Source organism: Saccopteryx bilineata, chromosome 7 (assembly GCF_036850765.1).
Source record: "Saccopteryx bilineata isolate mSacBil1 chromosome 7, mSacBil1_pri_phased_curated, whole genome shotgun sequence".
NCBI lineage: Eukaryota > Metazoa > Chordata > Mammalia > Chiroptera > Emballonuridae > Saccopteryx > Saccopteryx bilineata.
The window spans coordinates 102,148,041-102,173,621 of record NC_089496.1 but is presented as its reverse complement, the minus strand read 5'-3'; the positions used below and the strand labels follow the sequence as shown (position 1 = coordinate 102,173,621).

The 25,581-nt window shown below is 44.5% G+C and overlaps 1 protein-coding gene across 3 annotated transcripts in view; it reads left to right on the top strand.

The window, feature by feature from the left end:
* GFRA1 (GDNF family receptor alpha 1) overlaps positions 1-25,581 on the top strand; it is a 188,733-nt gene that overhangs the window by 27,301 nt on the left and 135,851 nt on the right. For 2 of the 3 annotated variants that reach the window (XM_066239118.1, XM_066239117.1), the window contains one exon: positions 24,012-24,026. The exons of the other annotated variant lie outside the window; for it this stretch is intronic. In XM_066239118.1, the coding sequence (XP_066095215.1) occupies positions 24,012-24,026 (15 nt within the window). The remainder of the gene's footprint in view (positions 1-24,011; positions 24,027-25,581) is intronic. 3 annotated transcript variants of the gene reach the window in all.

The window sequence follows — 25,581 nt, the reverse complement described above, 5'->3', positions numbered from 1 at the left end:
GGTAACCTTTTGTTGAAGATGATACTCGTCTGTTACAAGAGAAACAATCGTTTTAGTTATTGCTGTGGCATGGGAAACAACTTTTAAAAACATTATGTCATTCTGAATGTTTGACAGACTAAATTGGTACTTAGGAAGTATGGAAAGAAACTCATTGTGAAGTCATGTTTTTATCTTGCATCTTATCTGGCTTGCTTTCTTTAATTGAATGTTATTATTTTGGACCTCATAATATTTGCTGTGGGTAAAATAACAATAACTCATTAGATTCACTGCCTCTGCTTGAGATCAATAACAGAATTTCCATTATTTATTTTCCCAAAAGACCTTTTGACGCTGCACTTCCAGCACGGTATAAAGGAAAGGGATTTTATAACGATTTACTTTAAAAAGATTTTCACCTCTGATCTATATCCGGCAAAGCCCCACTAGAATTGCACTGTGATAATAATAATTAGAAAACAAAAATGCCAAGAAATTGTCCCATCGTGATCTGCATTTTGACTATTCTGTGAAACTGGAGAAACGCAAGGCGTGCAAAGCCCAACAGGGTTTAGACACGGGCTTTGTTTGAACCAAACTTCTTAACATGGTGTGTTAGGGAGAACCACAAATATAAACATTTTTAATAAAAGCCCACAATTGAAAATGAACTTGTTTGTTCAGCTAGCTGACCTCTCCGCCCCTCTCCCTCCCTCCCTCTCTTTCTCTCTAGGTATCTTGGTAAAATAAAATAGATTTTCCTATTTGTTTCTAATACAGCTGGACATGGTTCATGGTATTCTAGCTTTGAGATTTCTGTTCCCCATGCTTACGTGTGAGCCCCATTGAGGAAAAGGAGCGACGCGATAGGTGTAAAAGTTTCCTACATTAGGGGAATTGTGAACGTTAACCCTGTAACTAGCAAGCAAACACATAGGCAAAAATCATAGACCTTTTTGTGTGATGCAACCTTTAAAAGGAATGAGTGGCCATTTCTTTTGCACATCAATAGTTTCATTAAATTGTGGAGGAAGAGATTTTAAATTTTCCGTCTCAGAAAAATCGGTAACATCCCATAGATTTTAGTTGAAATGGGTTAGACAAGAAGAATGATAGAGGACATTATTCTTTCCTTGAGCAGATTACGATCAATTAAGTTGTAATTGTGAGCTCTTGTTTAATAAGTATCTCTTCTAAAATAAATAAATAAATAAATAAATAAGTATCTCTTGTTATCAAATGTGACGGCAAAGTGTCCGTGGAAAGACGGGTGTGCGCTTTGTAGAAATTGCACAGATACGCAGGATATAGCCAGAGAAAGGGGACAGGGAGTGATGTGTGTCCCATTCTGAGTAATTTTTGAAGACAGCTGTTTCTACCTTTTGAGGGGCTGGACAGCTGAATGCTGATGACAGAGTTTGCAGTGTCCTTCTGACACTTACATGTCAGCAGAAGTAAACCATCCCAGGATCCTGCGAGGTCGCAGAGAGGTTACCTTTCAGGCCAGCATTCCCCAGGGCCCATAACGTTGAAAGACACAGCTTTTCTGCTGTCAAATGCGGCACCTTCCCAGCAGCTGGGCGCAAGAGAGCCTGTGAAGACATCAGCTATGTTTGAATGCACTTCATGTTGTATACAATTCTGGTGTTACATTTATTGGACGGCTGAGCGGCTTGTAAAACACAGTGTAAAAGTGAGGCTACATGTGTTAGCTTTCATGCACTTTTAGAAGGAGTTGAAGGTTGTCAGGATGTGTGCATTGTGGAGGAGAACTGTCTGGGAAGCCCTGGAGAGAGGCATGGACATCAGCCAGCTAATCTGCCGTGACACTCAGGTGTGACCGTGGGATGCCCCAGGATCTGCACAGGTGTTGTTGGTCGCCAGGAACTTGCTTTCCACATTCCCTTGTGACTTTGTTGAATAGGTCCTTTGCGTCTTTGGCCAGGCAGAGGTGACACTTGGATCCATTCCAGAATGTCCTTTATCCAGAGATTGCATCGGATTAAATCATGTGTGGGGACCAGGCAGGACCCAGGAATGGCTGTAAACTTCTTCAGAGATCAGAATGGCTGATCCTCTGATAATACGGAAGTGGATGTGTGTGGATGCAGATATCTACAGCGGGAAGAAGAACAGTGATAGCAGAGAAGGATGGAAGGAAGAGAGAACAGGGCTGCTCCCCTTGCTACGTTTTAAATTTTTCACTGTTGGTTTATTGGTTCATTGATCTATTCAACAATTATTTACTGAGTACCTGCTATATATCAGGTGTTGTGCCAGGCAGTAAATACAAGAAATTGTGTAAAAGTTTAGGCTTGAATTGCATCAGCTTCAGCTTGAGTACTTCCTCTGCCAGCTGTGTGACTTTGGAAAAGTCACTTAGCTTCTCTAAGCCTCAGTTTTCTCATCTGTAAAATATAATAATGAGAGTGCCCATCCATAGGGTGTAGGTAAATATTTTATGGTGCAACCAACGTGGAATACAGTACAGCTATAAAAAAAACACAAATTTCCAAGATGAGTAAAAATTTCAAAGTACGGAGCAACTTGTATAATATGCTACCTTTTGTATAAAACATGAGGCTTATATATACATAAACTCTGAATGGCTACATATGACACTAATAATAATAGTTACATGTGAAAGGGGTGTGGGAATTTGGACAGAAGCGGGAGGAAGGCCTCATTGAACATCTTATGTGTTTGAAAGGTATAAATATATTATGTCTTATAAAATAACAATAGTTTGGCTTTGTAAGTTTGTTGCAATGATTAAATGAAATAATGTACTTCAATTTCTCATCCCAGTGCCTGGCTGGAAATAACCACTGAAGTTAGGTTTTAACTAGCAATATTATTGTGGGGGTAGTGTTGAAACATAGTTGCATAGAAGTAAACTTTTCCTGTTTGGCAGAGAAGACAGATATCCTCAGGACATTAGCCCATGTGGTGTAGAGGGAAGGTAAATGTCCCAGAAGCGCGGGAGTAACATGTTAATTTTTTGGAAGACAGGGAACCTCACAGAGGTGGTGACTAGACTGTACCTTCCCTTTCCCCTTTCGATTCCTTTCTTGATTAAATAAATGTTATTTAATTCTAACAGCTGCTCTTTCCCTCATATGGGATACACCTAGTGTGTGTTTAATTTGTATATAGAGTGGGGACTTAGTAGTTTTCATCAGTTGCCTGCTTTTAATCATTTTTTTTTCCTCTGGCTCTGTTTTTTCTCAGGTCACCTGCCTCCTGGAAGGCAGGAACCTTATTAGTTTAGCTTGTTTTCTTCAAAGTGATGTGTCCTTACTTGGTAATTTCATAAATATGAAACAGTATGCATTTTTTCTCCTTTTATGTCTGAGAAGGTGCTGGCAGCCTTCTTTTTTGGGATCAGAGGGAGGATATACACCCTGGGCTTCTTTCTTTCTCCTCTGAAGAGGAATTGTTCCCAGGACCGTGTGCCCTGGCAGTGGCAGTGTTCCGAAACAGGCACCCCAGGGGTGCAGGCTGGCTCGGATTGGAGATACGGCCCTAATGTCCCCACACCTGCTGGAGCTGGTGTCCTCTGTGGGCTCGACTCTTAAATACTGGGTCCCAAGATGATGTTCAGTTAAAAGCTGATTTGACCCTGGCCAGGTGAGAATTAAATGAGTTCTCATGGTGAGTTCTTCCTGGCCTTTAAAAGTTTCACTGGAAGGGGAAACAGAGTCAACCTGGTTGTTAAGCATTTCTTTCAAATGGTAATACCCCCCAAACCCCCCCCCCCACAACATTACATAATCAGCTCTGTTCAGGTCTAGCACAAACAGTCTGTATTCACCAGGGTTGTAAATGTTAAGTATGGTTCTACCTTCTGCCAAAGAGCAGGGAGCTTTAAAACGCTCACTCAACCCAGGGGCTGAGGAAAGAGACATAAGAATCTGTATCCACAAATGAATCGTTACACAGCTGACCATTCCCGTCATCCATGGCATGGAACGTTGCTTCTAGTCAATGACAGACTTTTTCCCAAGCCCATGTTAGTGAGGTCTAAGGAAAATAATCCTACCCACCCCTTTATGCATGATGGGCATTTCTATTGATATATAACTTATGCTGGGGGGAAATAGAAAATCAAGTATGCTTGTTAAAAGAAACCAGACATAGTACCTAGATCCTTCTGTTTTCAAAGAGGAAGCCAGTTGGACAGGACAGGTGCCCTTGAAGGAGGAAGATGCTGATAGATTGGGAGCACCTGGTGGGTCGTGGCTCTGGGTGAGATGGTGAGAGGGACCCCGTGACCAAGCAGAGCAGGTTCTGCCTCCAGGAAGCTTCTGGCCTAAAGAGGCAGAGTGGAGACAACGTCATCAGAGAGGATGATGGGAGAGCCCTGGGCACTTAAACCAACGCCCATTGGGGCTGGACAAGGCAGTATCTGCCCTGGCTCTCAGTGTGGGGAACCCATCAGCTGGGTGCTCTGTGACACTGGGAGTGAATCCTGGGAACTCACTAAGGCAGGGACCCCTTATATTTTAATCTGCTTACACGCTGCCAAGTGTACTCTGAAAGCTAACTCAATTACAAATAATTGTACCTTTTAAATAGTAACAAGAACAAACGTAAGCTGGCTTTCTAGAATCCTGTTTTCAGCCTGAACTTTGTAAGTTGTTGTTCTTTGGCCAGACTGAGCCAACTATATTTAATTAGAGGTCAGAAATGTCTATGCCCTGCTCCCCACTCCTGAAGAGAAAAACACATGACAAGTAGGCTTCCCAGCACTTACTTCTGAATGGGCTTATCAAATTCGGGGGCTCAGACCGTGACAACCTTCAGTTGGAGGCCCTTGGGAATACCTGAGTCTTTGGGGCTCCAGAATTGACAGTTGTCCCAGAACCGTTCGGATTATTTTTTTTTAACAACATTGAAGAGTTTAATGATGAAATGCGTTCCACTTCAGAAAACTTTAGAACAAGCTGTAAAAAGTAATTTGCAATTCTGCCTTTCTCTGTATCTACACTGAATGTGGTGTTTAATTACTCTATAATAGCTTTTTGTTCTGGTGATTTGTTACAGAAATAGACAAGTCCTTTATCATCATTAAACACCAGGATTAGTATTTTTTTTTGAAAAAAAAAAATTAAGAATAATTTAAGTACCTTGAAAGGTTTGAAGACAAATGGCAGATAACATTTTTTTTTAAGATAGGAAATTTTAAATACAATGCCTTGATATTTACAACAAATGGATTCATTCAAACGGTGTATATTTAAAGAGAAGTCAAGGCACTAAAATACTCATCTCCTTAAATCACCCAACAGCTCTTTTAAGACAAGATCCTGGAGGGCTGCCAGCCCCGACCGTGTAATGTATATTCCCCAGGAGGACGAGGCTGCTGGTGTTCTTGCTCACGTTGTTTCTGAGTCGTATGGAGTCTGTTTCATTTTTAACCTGTTTCTTTTAACAGTTTCCAGAGTTCACCAGCAGGTTTCCGAGAGTTTGACAAAAAAGAGCAACCGCCGGTTCGAACGATCAGATATTTGTTGGTGTGAAGACCGAGTGAGCCCTTGACGGAGAGAGAGAGAGAGAGATAGCTGTGCCTTCTCCTCTCCGCTCCTTGGGCTGTCCTCTCCGTCTGGGGGTCCTCGATATGACCCTAGCCGTAACGTCTACCTGTCCCCTGTGGGCACAGCCACATTTTAAGGGAATCCTTCCGCTGTGGTCCTGTCTGCAGAAGGAAGTGTAGTTGATTCACAATGTGGTTGAACTCGTTTTAAATAAGCTTGCGTGCCCAGGCCCTGATTTAGGTGTTGTGGAGACGTGAATAATGCCTGTCACAGAGCATTGCCTTTTATATTGTAGTTAGGATTTAAATTTATGGGTATATTCCCACAGATTATTTTTCTTCGCTAAGCAGGTGAAATGGGAAAAGGTTGGCAGCTGCTTTTAGTTAAGACAAAGGTCTAGAATTTCAAAAGGGAAAGGGGAATACTTTGCTGTGTGTGTGTGTGTGGGGGGGGTTGACGAAGGGGGTGGCGGGATTGAGCACAAAAGGACAACAAAAGGGAAGAAACTTAGGGATGCGGACAATAGTGTGGTGATTGCTGGGAGCGGGGAGGTGGAGGAGGCTGTGGGGGCATAAATGGAGATGGACGGAGACTTGACTGGGGGGGTGGACACACAATACGGCGTAGAGATGTGTTGTAGAATTGCGCACCTGAAACCTGTGTGATTTTGTTAACCAGTGTCATCCCCAATAAATTTAATTAAAAAAAAAAGAGCTGGGAAGGGAATAAATTATTTAATCAAGGGAACATTCACAACAAGGAGCCTGCACTTGGATGTGCCTAACATATAGGCACTGAAAAAAAAAACTTGATTAGATTCTATCATTTGAACCCAGTGATCTCAGGACTAGTTATCTCGGTGCTTGATACAATACAAAGGCTCCTTCCTGTGATGCGCAAAAGGCTGTACCTGTGAGTCGTAACGCTTTAGAGGTAGGTAGATGTGGTTTTAGCAATGATTTAGTTCAGCCTTATCATTGAAGACATGCAGGGACTGAGGTTCAAGAAGTTTCGGCTAGCTGACCCCTGTCGCAGAGCCAGCCAGTGAAAGGGCTGGGGCTGGGATCCTAGGCTTCCTGTTATTACCCTGATGACTCTTGGAACAGCCACGAGGACAGGTTTTGTGCCTGGCTGGTCGCCTTTTCAGGGATCCATCCGTCATTGCTAATCCTCAGATCTCTTTCAGGAATTCCCTTAAAGCACAACTGTGAACATTTTACTTCCCTGCTCAGAAGACTTCGTGGCTCCCCACCGAATGCGTTTAAATCATATTTAAAAATTGGAAGTAAAATCCAAATGTCCTTTAACAGCACATTTACGGTCATCCCCAATCTGCAGTCTAGCCCTGGACTACCTTTCCGCGTCCTCTGAGAACACCGAGACGCCCCATTCGTGCAGAGATGTCTGCGTGGGCCCCACGGTGCCCTCTGTGTCTGCTTTGGGTGTATCTCCTCTCTGAAGTTTCCCAACTTAATTGCTGCTGCTTATTTTTGAAACACTTTTCTTGCTGATAATCTAAACGAAGTTACCATTTTCTGTCTTACATTATAATTGAGTGGGTGTGTGCATATGAGTGTGTGAATACCTTATTTCTTTAGTAGTTCTGTTCGTGTGCATGGCCTTTGCCTCAATAACAATTTCTAAAGTTGAAAGAAGTCTTAGTTATATTATCAAGATTCCTTCCCTTAACTAGCTAGGGAAGGTAGATTTTGAGAACTGACCTGCCGCAGCCCTTGTGTAGATGTGTGTATTCACTGCAGCACATTTCTGGAAACTTGTGGGGAGCAGATAGTTTCTATCTTGGGTGGCCATGCCAGCAGAGTAAGAAGAACTCATGCCAGCATGCTGGTTTTGAATCCAGCACCTTCATTGACTGTCACTGTGATCTTGAGGATGTTGTCAGTCTCAGTTTCCTCATCTCTAAAATGGGAAGACAGTACTCCTCTCTCAGGGGTGTTGTAAGGGCTAAATTGGAAAATACATGGGAAGTGCTTGGAATAGAGCAGGCACTCAGGAAAGGGTTGTAAGAATCATCATGAGGCCCTGACTGGTTGGCTCAGTGGTAGAGCATCGGCCTGGCGTTCAGGAGTCTGGGTTCGATTCCCAGCCAGGGCACACAGGAGAAGCGCCCATCTGCTTCTCCACCCCTCCCCCTCTCCTTCCTCTCTGTCTCTCTCTTCCCCTCCCGCAGCCAGGGCTCCATTGGAGCAAAGTTGGCCCGGGCACTGAGGATGGCTCCGTGGCCTCTGCCTCAGGTGCTAGAATGACTCTGGTTGTAACAGAGCAACGCCCCAGATGGGCAGAGCATCGCCCCCTGGTGGGCATGCCGGGTGGATCCCGGTCGGGCACATGCGGGAGTCTGTCTGACTGCCTCCCCGTTTCCAACTTCAGAAAAAAAAGAATCATCATGATGTATCAGGAACCCCCTAGGCTGTCTGTTCTGACTGTGCAGTCACTGACCTTGTTGCTTGTTGATTGCCCGACCTTCCTACTGTTTGCACTTTCTGTGCACTCATTAAATGGAACAATCCGTTTAATGCCTTTTCCAACTTCTAGAGGCCATTGCATTTTTTGGCTCCTGGCCTCCTTCCTCCATCTTCGAAGTCATCAGAATAGCAGAATGACCCTTCTGTTCGAACTTCTCTCTAAAGAAAGGTTCTCCACTTTTAGGGATTCCTGTGATCAGAATCGGCCTGCCCTGATAATGCAGAAAAGCCTCCCCACTCCAAGATTCTTAATTTAACTTCATCTGCAAAGTCCCTCTTGGGGTGTAAGGTAACATAGTCACAGATTCCTGGGATTAGAACGTGGACATCTCTAGGGGCCATCATTGTGCCCACCATAGCTGGGGACAGGAAGGTTGGTGCCCTTGGTCAGCCTTTGGAGCCATCCTGGCTTAGGAATCTGTAGTCAGGAGATAGTTAAGGCACCTTTAAATCTCTTCATCAGAGGCCTCCAGACATTTGGTGGCCTGCAGTGACATTTCCATCATAATTCCTTTAACTTTCCAAATCACAGCAGCCTGGGCTTTCTCGCAGGCCAAGTGCTTCCTAACGACCAGGCCTGGCAGCTAATGTGAGTGAGTGTGGTGGGAGGCGAATGGAAAGTGACGCCTTTGATGACCTCACTCACAAACAGCCCATCTAGAAATAGCCCACATTTCGGCCCATTCCTTTGAAACTCTCAAGTCAGGTACATTTGGTAACAACTGCTATAATTTGAAGATGTCTCAAGCCACAAGCTAGCTCCCAGAATGAGCTCTGTTCTTGACAGCACCCTTTGGCCCAAACACCGGTGCTTTAAAACAACCTGACAGGCCCTGCCTGAGGAACATCCCAGAAGGCAGAGATTGTGGTGCATTGTCTTTGGACATGCTCGGCCTGCCCTTGCTGCTGGAGCAGGCCAGGACATGGTCTGCTCTCCTGTTTGTGAGTATGGCTCGAATGTGATAGGACCCAGCATGGGGCACCACGCCTCCCACTTCCGCCCAGTGCAGGCTCAGCAGCCACTACGGAGCTGGAGCCAGAGCCAGAGCCAGAGCCAGAGACATGTTGTCTCTGTTACCATAATGCACAAAACGGAGGCAGTTAAGCCAATGGAACTCTTCGATTTATAGGAGATCCTGAACACGAGAAGTTACCGGAATTTAAGAGTCACTCCATTGAGGAAGCAGGATTCTAGTTCATAGATTTTTTTTTTTTTTTTAACGCCCTAACCTCTGTTCCCATCACACATAGCCTGGTGGAGTGCCGTGGAATGGAACGGTGACAGTGTGGCTCAGTGTTCATGAAGGGCGTTAGCTTTGGAATGAAGTGGACCCGCATTGGAAGTGTGGCTGTACCAGGTACCGTCGCTGTCACGCTGGCCACATTGCGTCGCCTCCAAACCTGCTTTCTTCACCCCAGAGAGTGGGACCAAAGGCTCAGTTGCCTCAGTTCTTTGGGCACTGGCTGTGTAAGGAAGGAGCAAGCAGATGTGTCGGTCGGGGTCCTGGCTCTGCTGCTCTGGGGTGACATCTTTATCTCCAGATTCTGCCACATCTCGGGTCCATTTCCGTTTCCTCTGGTGGGACACAGAGGCATCTCTAGGTAGTTTGATAAAGTTTCAGCAGAGCCAACAGTTAGAGCTTGTCTGTGCCTCACAGTCCTGTTCTCCCTGCCCTGGACCCGTGGGTCAAAGGGAAACCCAGGGCAGGGAAGTAAGACCCTCCCTGAGCAGTTCAGGGTCCACATGTGGGGGGCAAAGGGGGAAACTCTCCCAGTGACCATGCACCCCCCATTCTAGGTAAAACTCCTTTGAGAGCGACGTTTTCATTCTGTGAACAGGGGTCTGCCGTCTCAGTCCGATCTTCGATCATCCTCAAAGGCAACCCTTTTGATCACGATTCTTAACGCAGAGAAAATGTTCTGGGCTTATTTGGGAAACATTTGTGCTTTGTGAAGACTCGGGCGCGCCAATATTTAAAAGGCCACGCCAAGCATCTTTGACTCTGGTCCCACGGACCAGTTGGCCGAGGGCGGCAGACAAGGAAGCTTTTGTGTCTTCATAATTGCCGAGCAGCAGGCATTTTATAACTGCTGAGTGGACTTCAAAGTCAATTACCATTTAGAAGTCTGCATAAAATAATCCCCCCCAAAACACTGGGGATCAGGGAAGTTTTGATAATTTATTTAATATTTAAAAATCTAAACCAGTGCTACCCAATAGAAATAAGAACATGAGCTACATATTTAATTAAGATTTTCTAGTACCATGTTAAAAAAAAAAGTTTACAAAGCTCAGGCAAATTGATTTTAATAACCTTTCATTTCATTTAATTTATCCATAACATCATCTCAGCACGTAACTCCATATAAACAGTCATTAATGAGATAGTTTACTTTTCTCACCCACCAAGGCTTTGAAATCCGGGGTCTATTTTAGGCTTAAAACGCACCTTAATTCAGACTCACCACGTTCAAGTGCTCAGTAGCCACAGGTGGCTGGGTGAGGACAGCAGCACCAGGCAGTGATGACGTTGTGCACTGTCTGCACTTAGCTTTCTCAGGTTCAGCATGTGGCCAGCACCTGAGTGTGGTTCTGCAGATGTGCTCAAAGGATGGAGAGCTGGATACAGCTGTGAGAGATTGGCTTGCCCAGCTGTGGCCCAGAGAGCACAGCTGGGTGTTAGATATAGTCACAACTGGGGATCTTTTTTTTCCTTTCTTTCTTCAAACGGCTTTATTGATACATAATTCATAAACCAACAACTTGCCCACTTAAAGTGTACTGGTCATTAGTTTTTAGTGTATTCACAGAGTTGTGCATCCATCAGATAGTCAAGTTTAGGAAATTTTTGTTATTCCATAAAGGAACCCGGCACCCCTCAGCTGTTAGCTTCTTCCATCCTCTCTTCCCCTCCAGCCCTGGGCAACTATTATATTAGTCTATTTTCGGTTTCAAGATTTACCTGTTTGAGAGATTTCATATAAATGGAACCATGCAGTATGTGTGCCTGTGACTAGCTTCTTTCACTTGGGATAATGTTTCAAAGGTTCATTCATATTGTAGCATCTATTAGTACTTTATTTCTTTTTATTGCCAAATACTATCCCATTGTATGGAGAGAGTACATTTTGTTTCTATATTTACCAGTTGGTAGACATTTTGATTGCTTCCACTTTTTGGCTAGTATGAGTAATGCCTCTGTGAACATTTATGCACAAGTTTCTGTGTGGATATATGTTTTCCTATCCTTGGGGTATCTGCCTAGGAGTGGAATCACTGGATTAGATGGTAAACTCTATATTTAACCATTTGAGGACCTTCCAGACTGTTTTCCAAAGTGGCTACCCCATTTTACATTCCAACCAGTAGTGTATGAAGTTTCCAATTTCTCCAGACCTTTGTCAACACTTGTTGTTTATCTGCCTTTTTTATCATAACCATCGTAGTGGGTGTGAAGTGGTATCTCACTGTGGTTTTAATTTGCATTTCTCTGATCCCTAATATGTTGTGAGTTTTTAATGTGGTTATTGGCCATTTTTACATTTTCTTTGGAGAAATGTCTATTCAAATTCTTTCCCCACTTCTTAATTGGTATGTGTCTTTTTGTTTTTTTGAGTTGTAATAGTTCTTTTTATAGTCCAGTTTCACGTGCCTTTTCAGACATATGGTTTGTAGTTATTTTATATGATTTTATGCAGTTGTATTTTCATTTTCTTGATGGTACCCTTTGAAGTATAAAAGTTCTTTATTTTGATTGTGTCCAGTTCATCTATTTTATTTCATTGCTTGTACTTTTGATGTCATATTTAAGGAGCTATTGCCTAATCGAAAGTCACAAAGATTTGTACCTTGTTTTCTTCTAAGAGTCTTATAGTTCTAGCTCTTTGATCCATTTTGAATTAATTTTGTATGTGATATAATACAAAGTTCCATTTTAATTCTTTTGCATGTGGCTATTCAGTTGTCTCTTACTTGAAAAGATTAGTTTTTCCTATTGAATTGTTTTATCAAAATTCAGTTGACCATAAATGTGAGGGCTTATTTCCAGATTCTCAATTCTCTTCTTTTGATCTATGCATTTATCCTTTCTATCCGTCCCCATCGCTCCAGTTTTTCTCACCCTTATTGTACTGTTTCTATTTCCATGTAGAATATAGCAGTCTTGACTTGAGCGTGCCTGACTCTCCTCTTTGTCTCAAGCTCTTTGACTGTAGGGTCTGAATTCTGGCTTCCTTTGGGTCCATTAATTACTCATTATAGTGTATCAGCTCCAGTGGACATTAACAAAGTGTCAAAAATTTCAATTTTATTTTTTCAGAATGTGAGCACATCCACTATCTTGTCTCGTTCCTTGAAGAATTTAGTTAAGGCAGACTTGAACTGCCATTAAAGCACCCCAAGAGAGACCTTAGGGCAGAGGAAGAAGTAGAACTCAGGTCTCTGGACTTGAAGAATGATAGCCATGATGCTTGGAGGGGGAATATATATATATATATATAATCATGCTTAAAATACCTTCAGCTCTGTCAGATGCTGGAATTCTCTTTTTCGGGGCAAGCCAGCTGTGCTAATCCTTCACTAAAGTGACATTTACATTTTATGACTGTGTTGAGTCACTGCATAACATCTTACAGGTTGAAAAGAATCTTAAACGGCAGAGTGAACTTCCCCTTCTTTTTCTGAAAGAGTACTCGGTAGGGTGTGATCAGGTAACCAGATTTGCTGCTTGTTGGCTCCTCTTCACCAGGATGAGAATTTACAGCTGCAGAGGTGGTCTGGAAGATGTCCGCCCTCTCTCGGCACTCTGCCCATCTGAGATGCCTGGCTTCCTTGTCCAACGTGCCCAGTCCTGCCGTGCACGTGGGAAGGTGGAGAGTGAGGAGCCGTAGTAGCTACTGAGCCTATGAATGGGTGACTTTAAAAAATGGACTGCCTTCCAGAAGAAAGACCTGTGCACTGAAACATTCATGAAAGAGCCAAGAGTTCACATTTAATTTCTTGCTCCCACCACCTCTGAAAAATACTAGTCCTTATGTGACACAGAGGGTGAGATAGTACTCGTCGGGTTCAATGTTTGTTCATGAGATGAACTGATCTGCTTCCAAGGGGACAGATAGGGTTAGGAGAGAGTGAAGGCTCCATCGCTGGAGATGTTGGCTCCTGTCCTTTTCCTCATCTGCCTAATTCCTGCTGGGGGCTGGTGGGCCTGGGGTGTAGGTTCGGGGATATTTTCCTAGACTCCTCTGAGTTTCAGTTTGGGATTCCATGCAAGTACCGTATTTTTCACTCCATAAGATGCACCTGGCCATAAAACGCACCTCGCGTATTAAGGAGGAAAAAAAGAAAAAAAATATTCTGAACCAAATGGTGTGTTAAAATATTTAATAAAATACCATATTTTTCACTCGATAAGATGCACTGGTGTTTCCCTCTCCACTTTTAGGGGGAAAAAATGCATCTTATGGAGCAAAAAAATACGGTACATTTTAAAAAAATTAATTGAATTTATTTGGGTGACAGTAATATGATTTTACATATGTGTGGAATCTAATGAACAAAATAAATGAACAAAATAGAAACAGACTCAGATATGGAGAACAAATGGACAGCTGTCGGAGGAGAGGGCTTTGGAGGGCTGGGTGAAAAACATAAAGCAAAGAAAAAGTCATCTCAGACACAGACAACAGTATGGTGATTACCAGAGGGAACGGGGGTGGGAGAGGCAGGAGGGAGCGAAGAGGGGACAAATGGTGACAGAAGACTTGACTTGGGTGGTGAGCACACAGAACAATATATAGATGGTGTAGTATGGAGTTGCACACCTGAAACCTATATAATGTCACTAATCAGTGTCACTCCGCGCGAGTACATTTTACTCATCACAACAGGCATAGTTGCCAGGGTGCCAAAGACTTGTTGATCTTAAGGACATCCTGAGACTTAACTTTTCCCCCGTCTCTGTCCAAAGGACTGGCTCCCACAAAGTGCCTTCTGTGTGTCAGGCACTGCTTTACGACTCTTTGAACTTGATATCCTTTAATCCTCTGTAACTCCTGTATGTCTGATGGCGATGCTGAGTCGTAGAGAGGGTATCGAACTTCCCCAGGGGCAGAGCCAGGATGAAAAACGCAAGGGCTCTGATTCCAGACCCCGCGTGTGTCGCCTGCACCGCACAACCTCTTCCCCTGGTTCTGTCCCGCCCCTCACCTTGCACACCATCCTTTGCGTGGATCCCGGTGGGATGACAGCTGGGTCGGACACAGCAGCCCGGACCTTGGTAGCTAAGTCACGTGCCCTTGGGCAGTCCTCCCTTTCCGTCTTTTGATGCGGCCTGACTTCTTTCCATACCTCAGCTGTTGCCATAAACCTCCTGAGATTGTCGTTGTGTCTTGTTTAAAGAGAATTTGTAAATTTTTTAAAATGTGAAGAGACATTTAGATAGTTTCTGCTATTGGACCCCAAATCCACAGATAATAAAGGTACAAAAAAAGTGTGGTCGGAGTTCTGGAAATACGGTGATTATGATATTAAAAATGTTACGGGTGTGGTTCAAGTTAGCCATTTGGGGTGTTTTTAGAGGAATGAGGCATTCTTGCTTGTTCATCCTTGCACAGGGCCAACAGCGGGGTGTTTATGAGAGACGAGTACAGTGGTTAGGGGTCGGGACTCTGAAGCCAGGCTGCTCAGGTTGAATCCTGGATTATTACCTGCTCTGTGACCTTAGGCAACTTTAGTTCCCTTCTCTAAGCCTCTGTTTCTTTTTATTTATTTATTTATTTTTTCATTTTTCTGAAGCTGGAAACAGGGAGAGACAGTCAGACAGACTCCCGCATGCGCCCGACCGGGATCCACCCGGCACGCCCACCAGGGGCGACGCTCTGCCCACCAGGGGGCGATGCTCTGCCCATCCTGGGCGTCGCCATGTTGCGACCAGAGCCACTCTAACGCCTGAGGCAGCGGCCACAGAGCCATGCCCAGCGCCCGGGCCATCTCTGCTCCAATGGAGCCTTGGCTGCGGGAGGGGAAGAGAGAGACAGAGAGGAAAGCGCGGCGGAGGGGTGGAGAAGCAAATGGGCGCTTCTCCTGTGTGCCCTGGCCGGGAATCAAACCCGGGTCCTCCGCACGCTAGGCCGACGCTCTACCGCTGAGCCAACCGGCCAGGGCGCCTCTGTTTCTTTATCTGTAGAATGAGGGTAAAAATAACCAGGGCTACCCTTTAGGGTAATAAAGAAGATTGTGGACCTCTGCGTCAAGTACTTAAAACAGTGCACGATCTACGGAAAGCTCTGAAAACATATTAGCTATTGTTAATAGTAAATGTGCCTACTGTGATCTCATCGCCTACCCTGGATTTGGGGGCTGCAGTGGACAAAACATCCTTGGCATCATGGTGCTTTCAGCTTAGTTGGAGAGAAAGTGAGAGAGAGAAAATGGTAGGTGGTTATTGCACCTGAAAGACAGGCAGGTAACTTGGGAGCGCAGAGTGAATGATTCCTGATGGGTCTTCAGGACCAGAAGGGACTGTGGAGACTTTCCTGTCCAACCTTTGGAACCCAGAATGCCTAGGTGACTTCTCCTTGTATTTTCAGGGGATGTATGGCAGGGTTTGACCAGAACCTGGACCTCCTAAAACAGGTTAGGCCAGAGCAGACCACTTCCTCCTGAAGACATGGGCCAATTTGCTGAAACGTATTTACTTCCAAATCATTCTAATCAGCGATGCTTGATGTTAGGAGCAGCTTCTCCGGACTCAGATTTTAATTGTCTCTGGCTCCTGGAAGCTCTCCTGATAGTAATCTGTGCCAAGCTATCAGAATAATGATGATGGCCATTGTCTTCTGTTTGCTTTAAAGTTGTCCATCCTGGTAACGGTCACCTGGCAAAGATGGAGATTTATTCTGCTGGACAGTTGTAAATACTTAGTTTGAATTCGTGAGACTGGGGAACCAGTCCTGTTAAAATCTGGGTCTCACAGATGAGCCTGAAGAATATATATGTGATGAAACTAATGATTTGACTTGGAAATGGAGGTGACAGAGCATCTTTTTTTTGGGGGGGGGGAAGCCAATAAAAACTCGTTCAAGAAGGCCCGCCCTGTCACCTTAAAGGTTTCAGCTGGTTTATAATTTATCTGTAATGGGAAAAATACTTTACCACCGGATATTATCTTGGAATAAACCTGAAATCACCAGCCATATTATGGATGTGCTGTGGATGCATGTGAATTACAGGGAATGAATATATATATATATATATATATATATATACATTACTGTGAATATAATTTAGTGTAGATATGATGACAAGTAAGCTCGATGCAGTAACAGCCTATTTGATATAATGTGGGTAATTTTAAACTCGAAACCATCGTGTTTTAGAACGGGAAGGGACCTTAGCGATGGAGTGCAGATCAGCTTTCAGATGGAGGAACCGGATCCCCGTGTAGATGAGGGGCTTTGCCCGTCGCGCCAACGAGAATCCACGTATCCAGACTGTGGAGTTTGGAGGCTCTGTCGCAAGAAAGGGTTAATATCCACAGATTTGCTTTTAGTACCTGAGTGGTTTTATGTCATGGCTAATCAGAGCCACAACTCTCTTTTCTTCTGGAAGATGGACCAACTTGTCAGCCCCTTTGCCCACTGTGGATGCTTAATAAAAATATTTTCTGTGACTCCTAATTAATACTCAAGTACGGGAGCATAGGGAAATGAGAACAAATTATTTGTCAACCCTTTCTTTTGCTTGCGCTGCTCGTGCGGCTCCTGATGACTTCTCAATTAGCTCATTGAAAAGGATTTGGAGAAAGTCATGTATGCTATTCTTTTCAAAGAGAAACACTAGCTTGCTAAAGGGATTGAGTTTAATATAGTTTCGTATCATAGAGTTTTTAATAATGCCGCCTAACGTATTTGTACACGAATTCATTAAGCCCAGATTAGTCTTATTATAATTACTCAAAAAATAATTCAATTGAAGAGAAAAAAAGCATTTTAAGTGGATATATATAAAATAACACGGTTAGCCGGAAAGCCATCCCGTGCTACTTTATCAGCTCCATAAAGTACTAGCAGATTCGAACATAACTTTCACAGTATACAGAATGCAGTCATAAAAAGTATTATTCCTAAATCTATTTTTTTATGTTCTTCCAGCAGTTAAGAGCCTTCTCCCTCTGTGCGACGGATGAGATATACCGGGGGTGGAATGTCACCAGAATGTGAGGGACTTTCTAGCTGGCGCCCCCGGCGCTGCCCTCCCAGATCAGTGTGGGATGATGGGTTATAGGCACGTGACCTCAGATGGATGTGGGAAGCACATTCCCTAGAAGGTGTAGCAGGAGGGTAGTTCAAGGCTTTAAAAAAAATACATTTCTTCTTATTCACAAATACAAGGCATTTACTGAATGCCGTGTGCCTTCAGATGTATGTCAATGACAGGCGAAGCAGTGGTCTTCATTTCTAACACGGTGAAAGGTGAGGGGAGGCCAGGAGCGAGGAAACTGAGAGCACTCACCCCGGCCCGTATTCCCAATGAGACAGAGCAGGAGAACAACACCCAGCAACCCAGAGATGTGCGAGGCCTCCCCGCAGTAAAGAATGGGTTTGTTTTCGGCATGGAGGGCCGAAGACTGGAGGCCTGACCCAAGCCCCACCGGTTCCGTTCGGTTGGCGCTGCCTGAGTGTGGCTCAGGAAGCAGGAGGGGTGCGGAGGCTGGCGGTGTGGCCACATGGCTGCCCTGAGCTGTCTGGCTTTGGAGACACGGGAAACTAATCACCGTCCCCGTGTGGTGCCATTGAGGCCACCCGGGGACTCTGGAGGAGCCCTGCACGCTGGCTGGGCCCCAGGAGGGCACAGACCTGCACCCGGACAGGAAGGGGCTCCGTCTGCTTAAGTGGGTTGTTGTCCTCAAACTTGAATTGATTAACTTCATAAAGTAGTAGCAGAATCCTTGTCTCAGACCAGTTCTTCACAGAACCCCACGGCACCGAGTCGAGTAGAGGTTTTGAACTTCACTGCCTCCTGCGGTCTCTACCTCTATTGAACACCAGGCTTCCCGGGAACATGGCTTGAAATACTGATCAAAGCCCAGGGCAGGGTTGGGTGCGCCCTTACATGGTGACCTTGAGAAATAATGACAGGTCCGGAGGAGACAGGCAACCTCACAGGAGGGAGGGGTGCCGGAAATAAAGGCTGGGCCCTGGGTCTTTGGAACTTCTAATCATAACCGCTTATGATCATTGTTTCAAGATAGGAGGTCATTGGACCCCTGATCTCAAAGATTAAAAATAATTCCTTCATAAGGTAATATTTGAGAGTTGCTTTGGAGTTTCCTAACGGCACATGGCTGCATGATGCAAAAAGAAATGAAAACGGTTATTTTATTCTAGTGGATTTCTTCCTTTGATAACTTTTGCAACCTTAATGGAAAGTCGCAAAGGTGTTTCAAATAGTAGGGAATCAATAAATGTTTATTGATTCATTACCCTACAATTCATAGAAGTCTTTCTGAGTACTAGTTACTGTGGGCTCTTCTGTGTATTACCTCATTTAATCTCCATAGCGATTTATGAGGAAACACAAAAGTTAGCTAGTGTTCTTATCTCCGCATTATTTCTGATGAGACAAGCCAAGCTTGGGGAGGCTCAGTCGTTTGCCTAAGATCACATGCTAATGTGGGCCAGCTCTGGCCTCGAGCCTCGAGCTCTTCGCTGCCTTGTTTAATTGCTTGTTATGATAGCTTTCACTTATCGAGCGCGTACTGCACACCAGCCACCATGCGCTAAATAAATGAGAGCTCGGCATTTATCATCATGGTTGTCCTCATGAACTTAGAAAGGTGAGTTTCATTACCCCATTTCAGAAGTGGGAAACAGAATCTCAGAGGGCTGAAATAGCTAGCCCAGTGTGGCTTAGATGGGGACCAGCCAGGAACGGAACCTAGTATTGGACTCTTAAGTCCCTGGGCGGCTCCGTGCTGATTAAATTATCAGCCTTGATCCTCATGCTAGCCCTATGGTAGGAAGAAGCTTATCCCTGCTGTCCCCACTTTACAGATGAGAACATATGTAAGAGGTTTTATACCCCACCCTAGGTTTCTATCTCACAAGGAGTTGGGACCCAATCTTAGGTTATGGGATGCAGTGGCCACTATCATGTGGTGACATGATACTGAATCGTATTTGGAAAGGAGATCACCCTGCCCTCCTTGGGAAGCTACCCGCCGTCTCTGGACCTAGGCTTCATCAGTTTGAAGCAGATGTACTCTGGAGAGCTGGCGTTCAGCAAGAGCAGAGACATTGGAGGGACCTGCTTTTCAACATAGAAAAGGAAGAATTCAGTTCGTTCACAGAGATTTGCAGGACACAAAAACCACAGGCTGAATTCTGGTACTCTTCATATCCCTGTCTAGAGCTTGCTGGGTTTTGAAATTGGGCGAGGGAGCCGCCTCGCCCATCTTGAAGTTCACTTTGGTTAATGATGAACCTGACCCCCTTCTAGGAATCAGCATTCATTCCAGCTCTTCCCTACCTCTCTTCCTTTGCCCCCGGTTAGTTGGGTCCCGGGAAAATTTACAGTGCTTTACTGTAAAAGCACTCGTAACTTGAAAGAGAATTTTCTCTCTGTAGCTCAAACCACAGGAGAACTCACAAGACAGCTGTCTCCCCAGGTGAGACATCTTAAATGGGAGTTAAGTGCATGCATTTTCAAGAAACTAAACTCCCCTCATATATAATTTAACCTAGAAAAGAAAGCAAAACTGAGAGGGTAGTACGATTACATTGTTTTGAGAACTAGTAGCTTTCCTTCCCTCTGCCCTGTAGACGTCATGCCCACTTGGACTGTTTGGCATATCTTTAACGTTGTGGGGTGTGGGCTAAGTGTGGTATTGTAGTAATAGTGAGAGTCTCTCTAGCCATAGTTATGGACTGTGGATTGAAATTGTAAATTATTCTTAGCAGGCTGAATGGGCAATAAGACTGCCATCCAGTTCTGCTCATAAAACAAAGCAAGAGATAAATAAAGGGGAGCCAGCTCACTTAACCCGTGTGGCTCTGCGCACTAATTATTAACCCGGGTGCAAGAGAGGGGTTTGCCCAGAGTGTAGTTAAATCATTTTTAATAGAGGTAAACACTGGCTATGTGGGTGAGTGGCACTCAAGAAAGTTTTTAATCAGCAACGTTTAGGAATCACCCAGTCTAATCGCCATAACTTATTAATAATAATAAATAATCTAGTCTTTTTATGGCCCCTGTCTCTGGAGGACTCAGTGCATTAAAGATTTCTGGGGTGTGTATTTCTCAGTAGCTGTGGGGAGGGGGTAAGTACCCTTGATGTTCATTTCTCACCAAAGAAACTGGACATTGAGGCTTATCTTTCTTATTTTCTCCTTTGCACATTTGAGTCACCAACTTATACATGGCCTTTCATCTGTCTATAGGAGCAGAATGGCTCCAGGGGCTGGGGCTGGGGCTGGGGAACAGGCTCCCTTTGTTCCCAGGAAGGGCTGGGGTTTGAGGTTTTCTCCCTCGGGAAGTGAGTAAGAGCAGAGCTTTGTCTGAAGGAGTTCATTTTCTCCACACAAGTGTCCCTGCAGACCTTTGGGCTCAACCGGCCAGTGGCCAGGGTGGGCACTGGAAGCTCCCAGCCCTGTCCGTGTGTGACTTCCGTTTCTGGGGAGAGCAGAAAAGATGGCGCAGAGCCTTCCTCTCAGCGTGCTTCTCCATCCCAGCTGATGGGACAGTGTTTGTGTAAATTACCTACCTTAACCTCCCGGGCACCAGTGTTGTGGTATGAAAATAAACTCAGGTCATCAAGAGGGAAGACCAAGCTCAGAGAGTATGATTGACTCCCAGATAATTATTAGTGGTTGGTCTAAGACTAAAAGAATATCACATTCAAATTTGAGGCTGCTTGATTTTTTTATAGAGACTAGTCCCTGTGGTTTGGGAGACAGGGGTGGTGGACACGAACAGTCGCGTAGACAATGGAAAGAGTATTTTTGTGGCTGATATCATGTGAGGTCCACTGTAGTGGTTGGTGGTGGCAGGTAATGTAACCAAACAGCACAACATTTACCTGATTTTCTGTCTTCTCACTTATTTTATGACCTTGAATCATTTGAGCCTAAAGCCTGGATGGTTGGTTCAGTCTGGAAAAGTAAAATTTTAAAGAAGGTACTCAACCCATTATTCTACAGAGCAAAGAGCTAAATAATGCTAAGAACAAAATGATTTATGCCACCAACTACAAAAGATATAAATTTAGAGTGCAAATTACAAGATAACTCCTGGGCAAAATTGTTGCAATAGTTATACGAGTGTTTATTAAAATTTGCATTTGAATAAAAAGGTGCAAATGTAAATGAAGCTGAAAAGGGGTTCTTTAAAAAATCTTAAATAGCTTATATGAAAATCAAGAGTTTGTTTTTTATTGGAAGAGAAGATGTGAATAGTATTCTATGCAGATTAGTCTGCTAATGCATGAAATACACAGTGGGTTTGGAAGGAATGAGGTCACTAAATCCCCGCCCGTCTTCCCTCCCTGTTCCCCCCTCCTGCCACTGATACTTTCCAGTGATTCAAATCTGTACCAAATTTTGAAGGAAGTGCTCCCTGTCAAAAGCCATAGAGAGGAGGTTGAGGATTCTGGACGGATGTCGAGACTGGATCCATATTTGAAAGACTAATCTTATTTCACTGATGTTTTCAAGGTTGGAAAATTTTTGTCTGTATTCATTAGAGGAGAATGATAGATCTCTAATTTGTACTTTGCTAATAATAGGGATGAGCTTTCTCTGCTTCATTAAGGTTAAATGAATCTCGTGTGGTCCTGACTCCACCTTTAATGCCATGTGTGACCTTGGGGAGAATGTCTTGAATGTCTTACATCTATCTCTGGGACTCAGTTTCCCTATTTGTGAAATGAAAAGGCTGGACCAGGTGGGTGTTAAGACATACCAGCCGTCTTTTCTTGTCCTCAGGAGCTCAGGGTCTACATAAATAACTAATTATAATAGGAATTATCATTGCAGCGTGCATAGATTACTCTAGCAGCGCAGAAGTGGAAACAGTGCCTTGCCTCTCTGTGGGGATGGGCGCTGAGAAACTTCACAATGGCTGGGGCATTTGCAGGCTGGGGAAAGAGGGCTCCTTCAGGTACGCAAGCCAGTCAGAGAGTGGGTGGTTCAAACTCTGGGTTCGAGGCAGCAAATGCATGGGACTGCAGTATACTTAGGGAGCTGCGCACGGCCCTTCCCAGTCTCTGGACAATGTCAGGATATGGGTGGTGAGTGGCATTCCCCACATGGCTGTGTTTAATGATGAATTACCAAGGTTGGAGACTGATGGATAGCACATATAAATTAGAGCAGCATTAAAGTTGTCCTGTGATGGTACCAATATGGGCCATTAACATCCCAGTTGGCTTTTGTGAGTGTGAGAGAAAGGCTGGTGTTTTAGCCAGCTTCCTGGGATGGGGAACTGAAGTCTGCAATGTGGCCTCGGTGTGTGCCCTTGGGGACACGTGTATTGAATGTGAATGACATTCCTCATAGGGGGGACACGTGTATTGAATGTGAATGACATTCCTCATAGGGGGGTCACGTGTATTGAATGTGAATGACATTCCTCATAGGGGGTCACATGTGTGCCCCATTGAGATGAACACGGCTCCCACAGGTATGCTCTCCTTGTGGTCTGTTTAATCCCCCAGGAGCCTGTTCCAGCCGCGCACTATTCATGGACTCTTGGCTCTTCTCGACCTCGTAGGAGCTGATGTTTTTAGCTGATGACAGCAAATGCAGATGTTGCTGATATAGTTCTTACTTAGTTTTGGAGATGAAAGGAACTTGTTTTAAAGTTCAGATTATAAATGGAAGGCATATTCATTGTTAAAAAATAGAATAATACAGAAGCGCTTCCTTAAAATAAAAAAATGATGATCTAATCGCACAGTGGAATACTATAAAGCAGTGAGCATGAGTGATGCATTACACGCTATAGCGTGGGAGACCCACAGCCATTGTGGAGCAAAGAAGACAGACGGAAAAATTCATATGGTATAAGCCAACTGTATAGAGTTCAAAACTACTCAAAACAAATGTAAGGTTAGAAGTCAAGCTAGCAGTTCCCCTCATGGGGGGTCTTAGTAACTGCGTGTTTGTTAAGTTTTTCACAGATGTGTGGTTCTCAGTGCCAGATACAGTGCTTAGCATATAGTAGCCTTGCAAATATTTGTTGAAACAAAAAAAATTTTTTTCACTTTCAACAGACTTTGACCTAAGAATTAATGCGAAAATGGTGTTATTAGCTGTGAGTTATGATGTGGAGAACTTACACCAATTTTGTTTATGTGTGTTCAGTATGGAACATTAGTGCACTCCCGGGCCCTTCCTCCGTTTATCCCCTTGTGTGTCCGTGCTGCTTTCATTGTTACTTATAAACTAGTCAGGCAGCTTCTTAGTGGCAAAGAAGATGGTTGTTGGAATCCAGCAGACCTTGGGTTCATTCCTGACCCGTTACTTGCTTGTCTGTGGTTTAGGATGAGTTACTCAACCTTCCAGCACCTCTGTTTTCCCGTCTGTTGAATGAGAATAATCACACAACACACTTTATAAAGTTGTTGTAAAAAGAAGAGTATTTGTAATGTTAATGACCAAACTTTGTGTGTTTACCCCGTCTGGAGCAGCATTCTAAGCCCTTAAGACGTAGGCTGTAATTTGTTAAATTTTCCCAACACTCCTATCTATTTGTGGTTTAGAGAATGTCAGCCACAGAGTTCGTAAGTGTCGAGCCAGGATTTAAGCCCGGGCAGCTTCATTACAGAACCCACGCTCTTAACCACTGCCTCTGAGTGAAAGGGGCCATTGCATGCCGGGTGCTTAGTCATCATAGGTTGGCTATGATTATCATCATTGTCATGTTCAACATTATTATTAATATTTTTCTCTTTTTTTTCTCTCTCTCTCTCTGCCATCCTCCCCTGTTTTTCTTCCTTCCTGGCAGATGTTTTCCAACAAGGTAAGTTCACTGCCTTCTGCCTGCTTTCCCACTGGCTGTGCTCTTTTGGGAACAAGGGTCTAGTCTCTGTGCAGAGGGCAACCGGGCCTCTCATTCTATCTGGACATGTCATGGGGCCTTTAAAAGGCATCACAAGGATAATGAACGGCCAGAGGGGTATAATAGTGCCATCTAGTTTCTGGTTCTTCCTCTGGACCATGTTTGGGGAGGATGGGAACTGGACAGCTGGGGCAGGGACACTGGGGAGGACTTCGTGGCTGAGCCCCTGTCCGGGGGCCGGGATGCCGTAGGACTTGTGGGATGGCGGAACAGCAAGTGTCTCCAGAAGGGGTCAGAGCCCTGTCCTTCAGAGCTCCTGTATCGGGATCAGCTGAAACTTGGTCAGGGTTCTGTATGCCGGCTTCCTCCCTCACCTGGACACTTCTGGGCCAAACAAATGTGTTGCTGTCTTGGAGGTATGGGTAGGATGATAGCTGGCTGGCCACTTAGTGCCCTTCAACCCAAGTGTTCCCCCCAACCCCTCCAACTGGCCTGTAACAGAACAGGGCCAGGCAAGGGTGAGCAGTGTCTCATCTGTTTTGCCAGCCAAGGTCATGTGTCCTGAGGTGCTGTGGACCAAAAGCTGAACCCCTGACTGAGTCTTGCGGTGTGCATCTGAGTCCCCAGTTCGGATGCACAGCAGCCTTATTCTGGGAGACCTGTGGCTATGGCCTTGTTGAACCTGCTAGACATACATTAAAGGGGAACAGCCTTTTCCCCTTTTTCAAAAAAATCACAGTCTGAAGCCAGTGGGCAAAGTGGCAGGGAAAACCGTTTGTATTCGAGCTGGGAAATACGTTTGTAGCAGTCTGCTGATGCCTTTCCTGAATCCAAGTCTGGCTCAGAATAAGAGGCTGGTTTAAAAATACATCCAGGCATTCCATAAATAGCTTCCAAGTAATCTTTAAGGCTGGCTATTTGCACAACTATTATTTCACCCCCAACAGGCAGCACGTTATGGAGAGCGTCCTCCGGCTCTCCCGGATAAAAGCACAGCTGTGGATGACAGTGAGGGGACTGCGTGTTGTCTTTGAAGAGTCTGGAGTCATAGACCTGCTTTTATAAATAATTCATAAATCTCAACAAGCTATAAGTAAGAAGTTGCATTTGGCGAGAGACTAAGAGATGCTCTTAGAATTGAGAAGGAACCACGCCTGTTCACGTAATGAAAGGGCTGCCACCAGGGCCTCTGGCTGCAGTGGCTTTTTTCCTGGACACATCGAGGTTCAGTGGGATACATTTGGTGGGGAATGGGTTTCTTTTCTGTGTACTAGACTGCAAGTACTAGCCAATGCTGAACGCCATCTCTCCTTCTGTGGCACAAAACTCTTGAGTTTGGAAAATTCTTTTTCTGGAGGTGTGAGCGTCCCTGGTTGTTGTCTTCAGTATAAAAAATGGCCCGTCGGACCGCCCGTGTCAAGTCTGTCTTCTTTCTAAATCAGTCATGCCATTTGATGGATGGTGCTTGCCTGTCAGTAACAGTGGTACGCAGAGCAAAAGTTATAATCAACTGCAA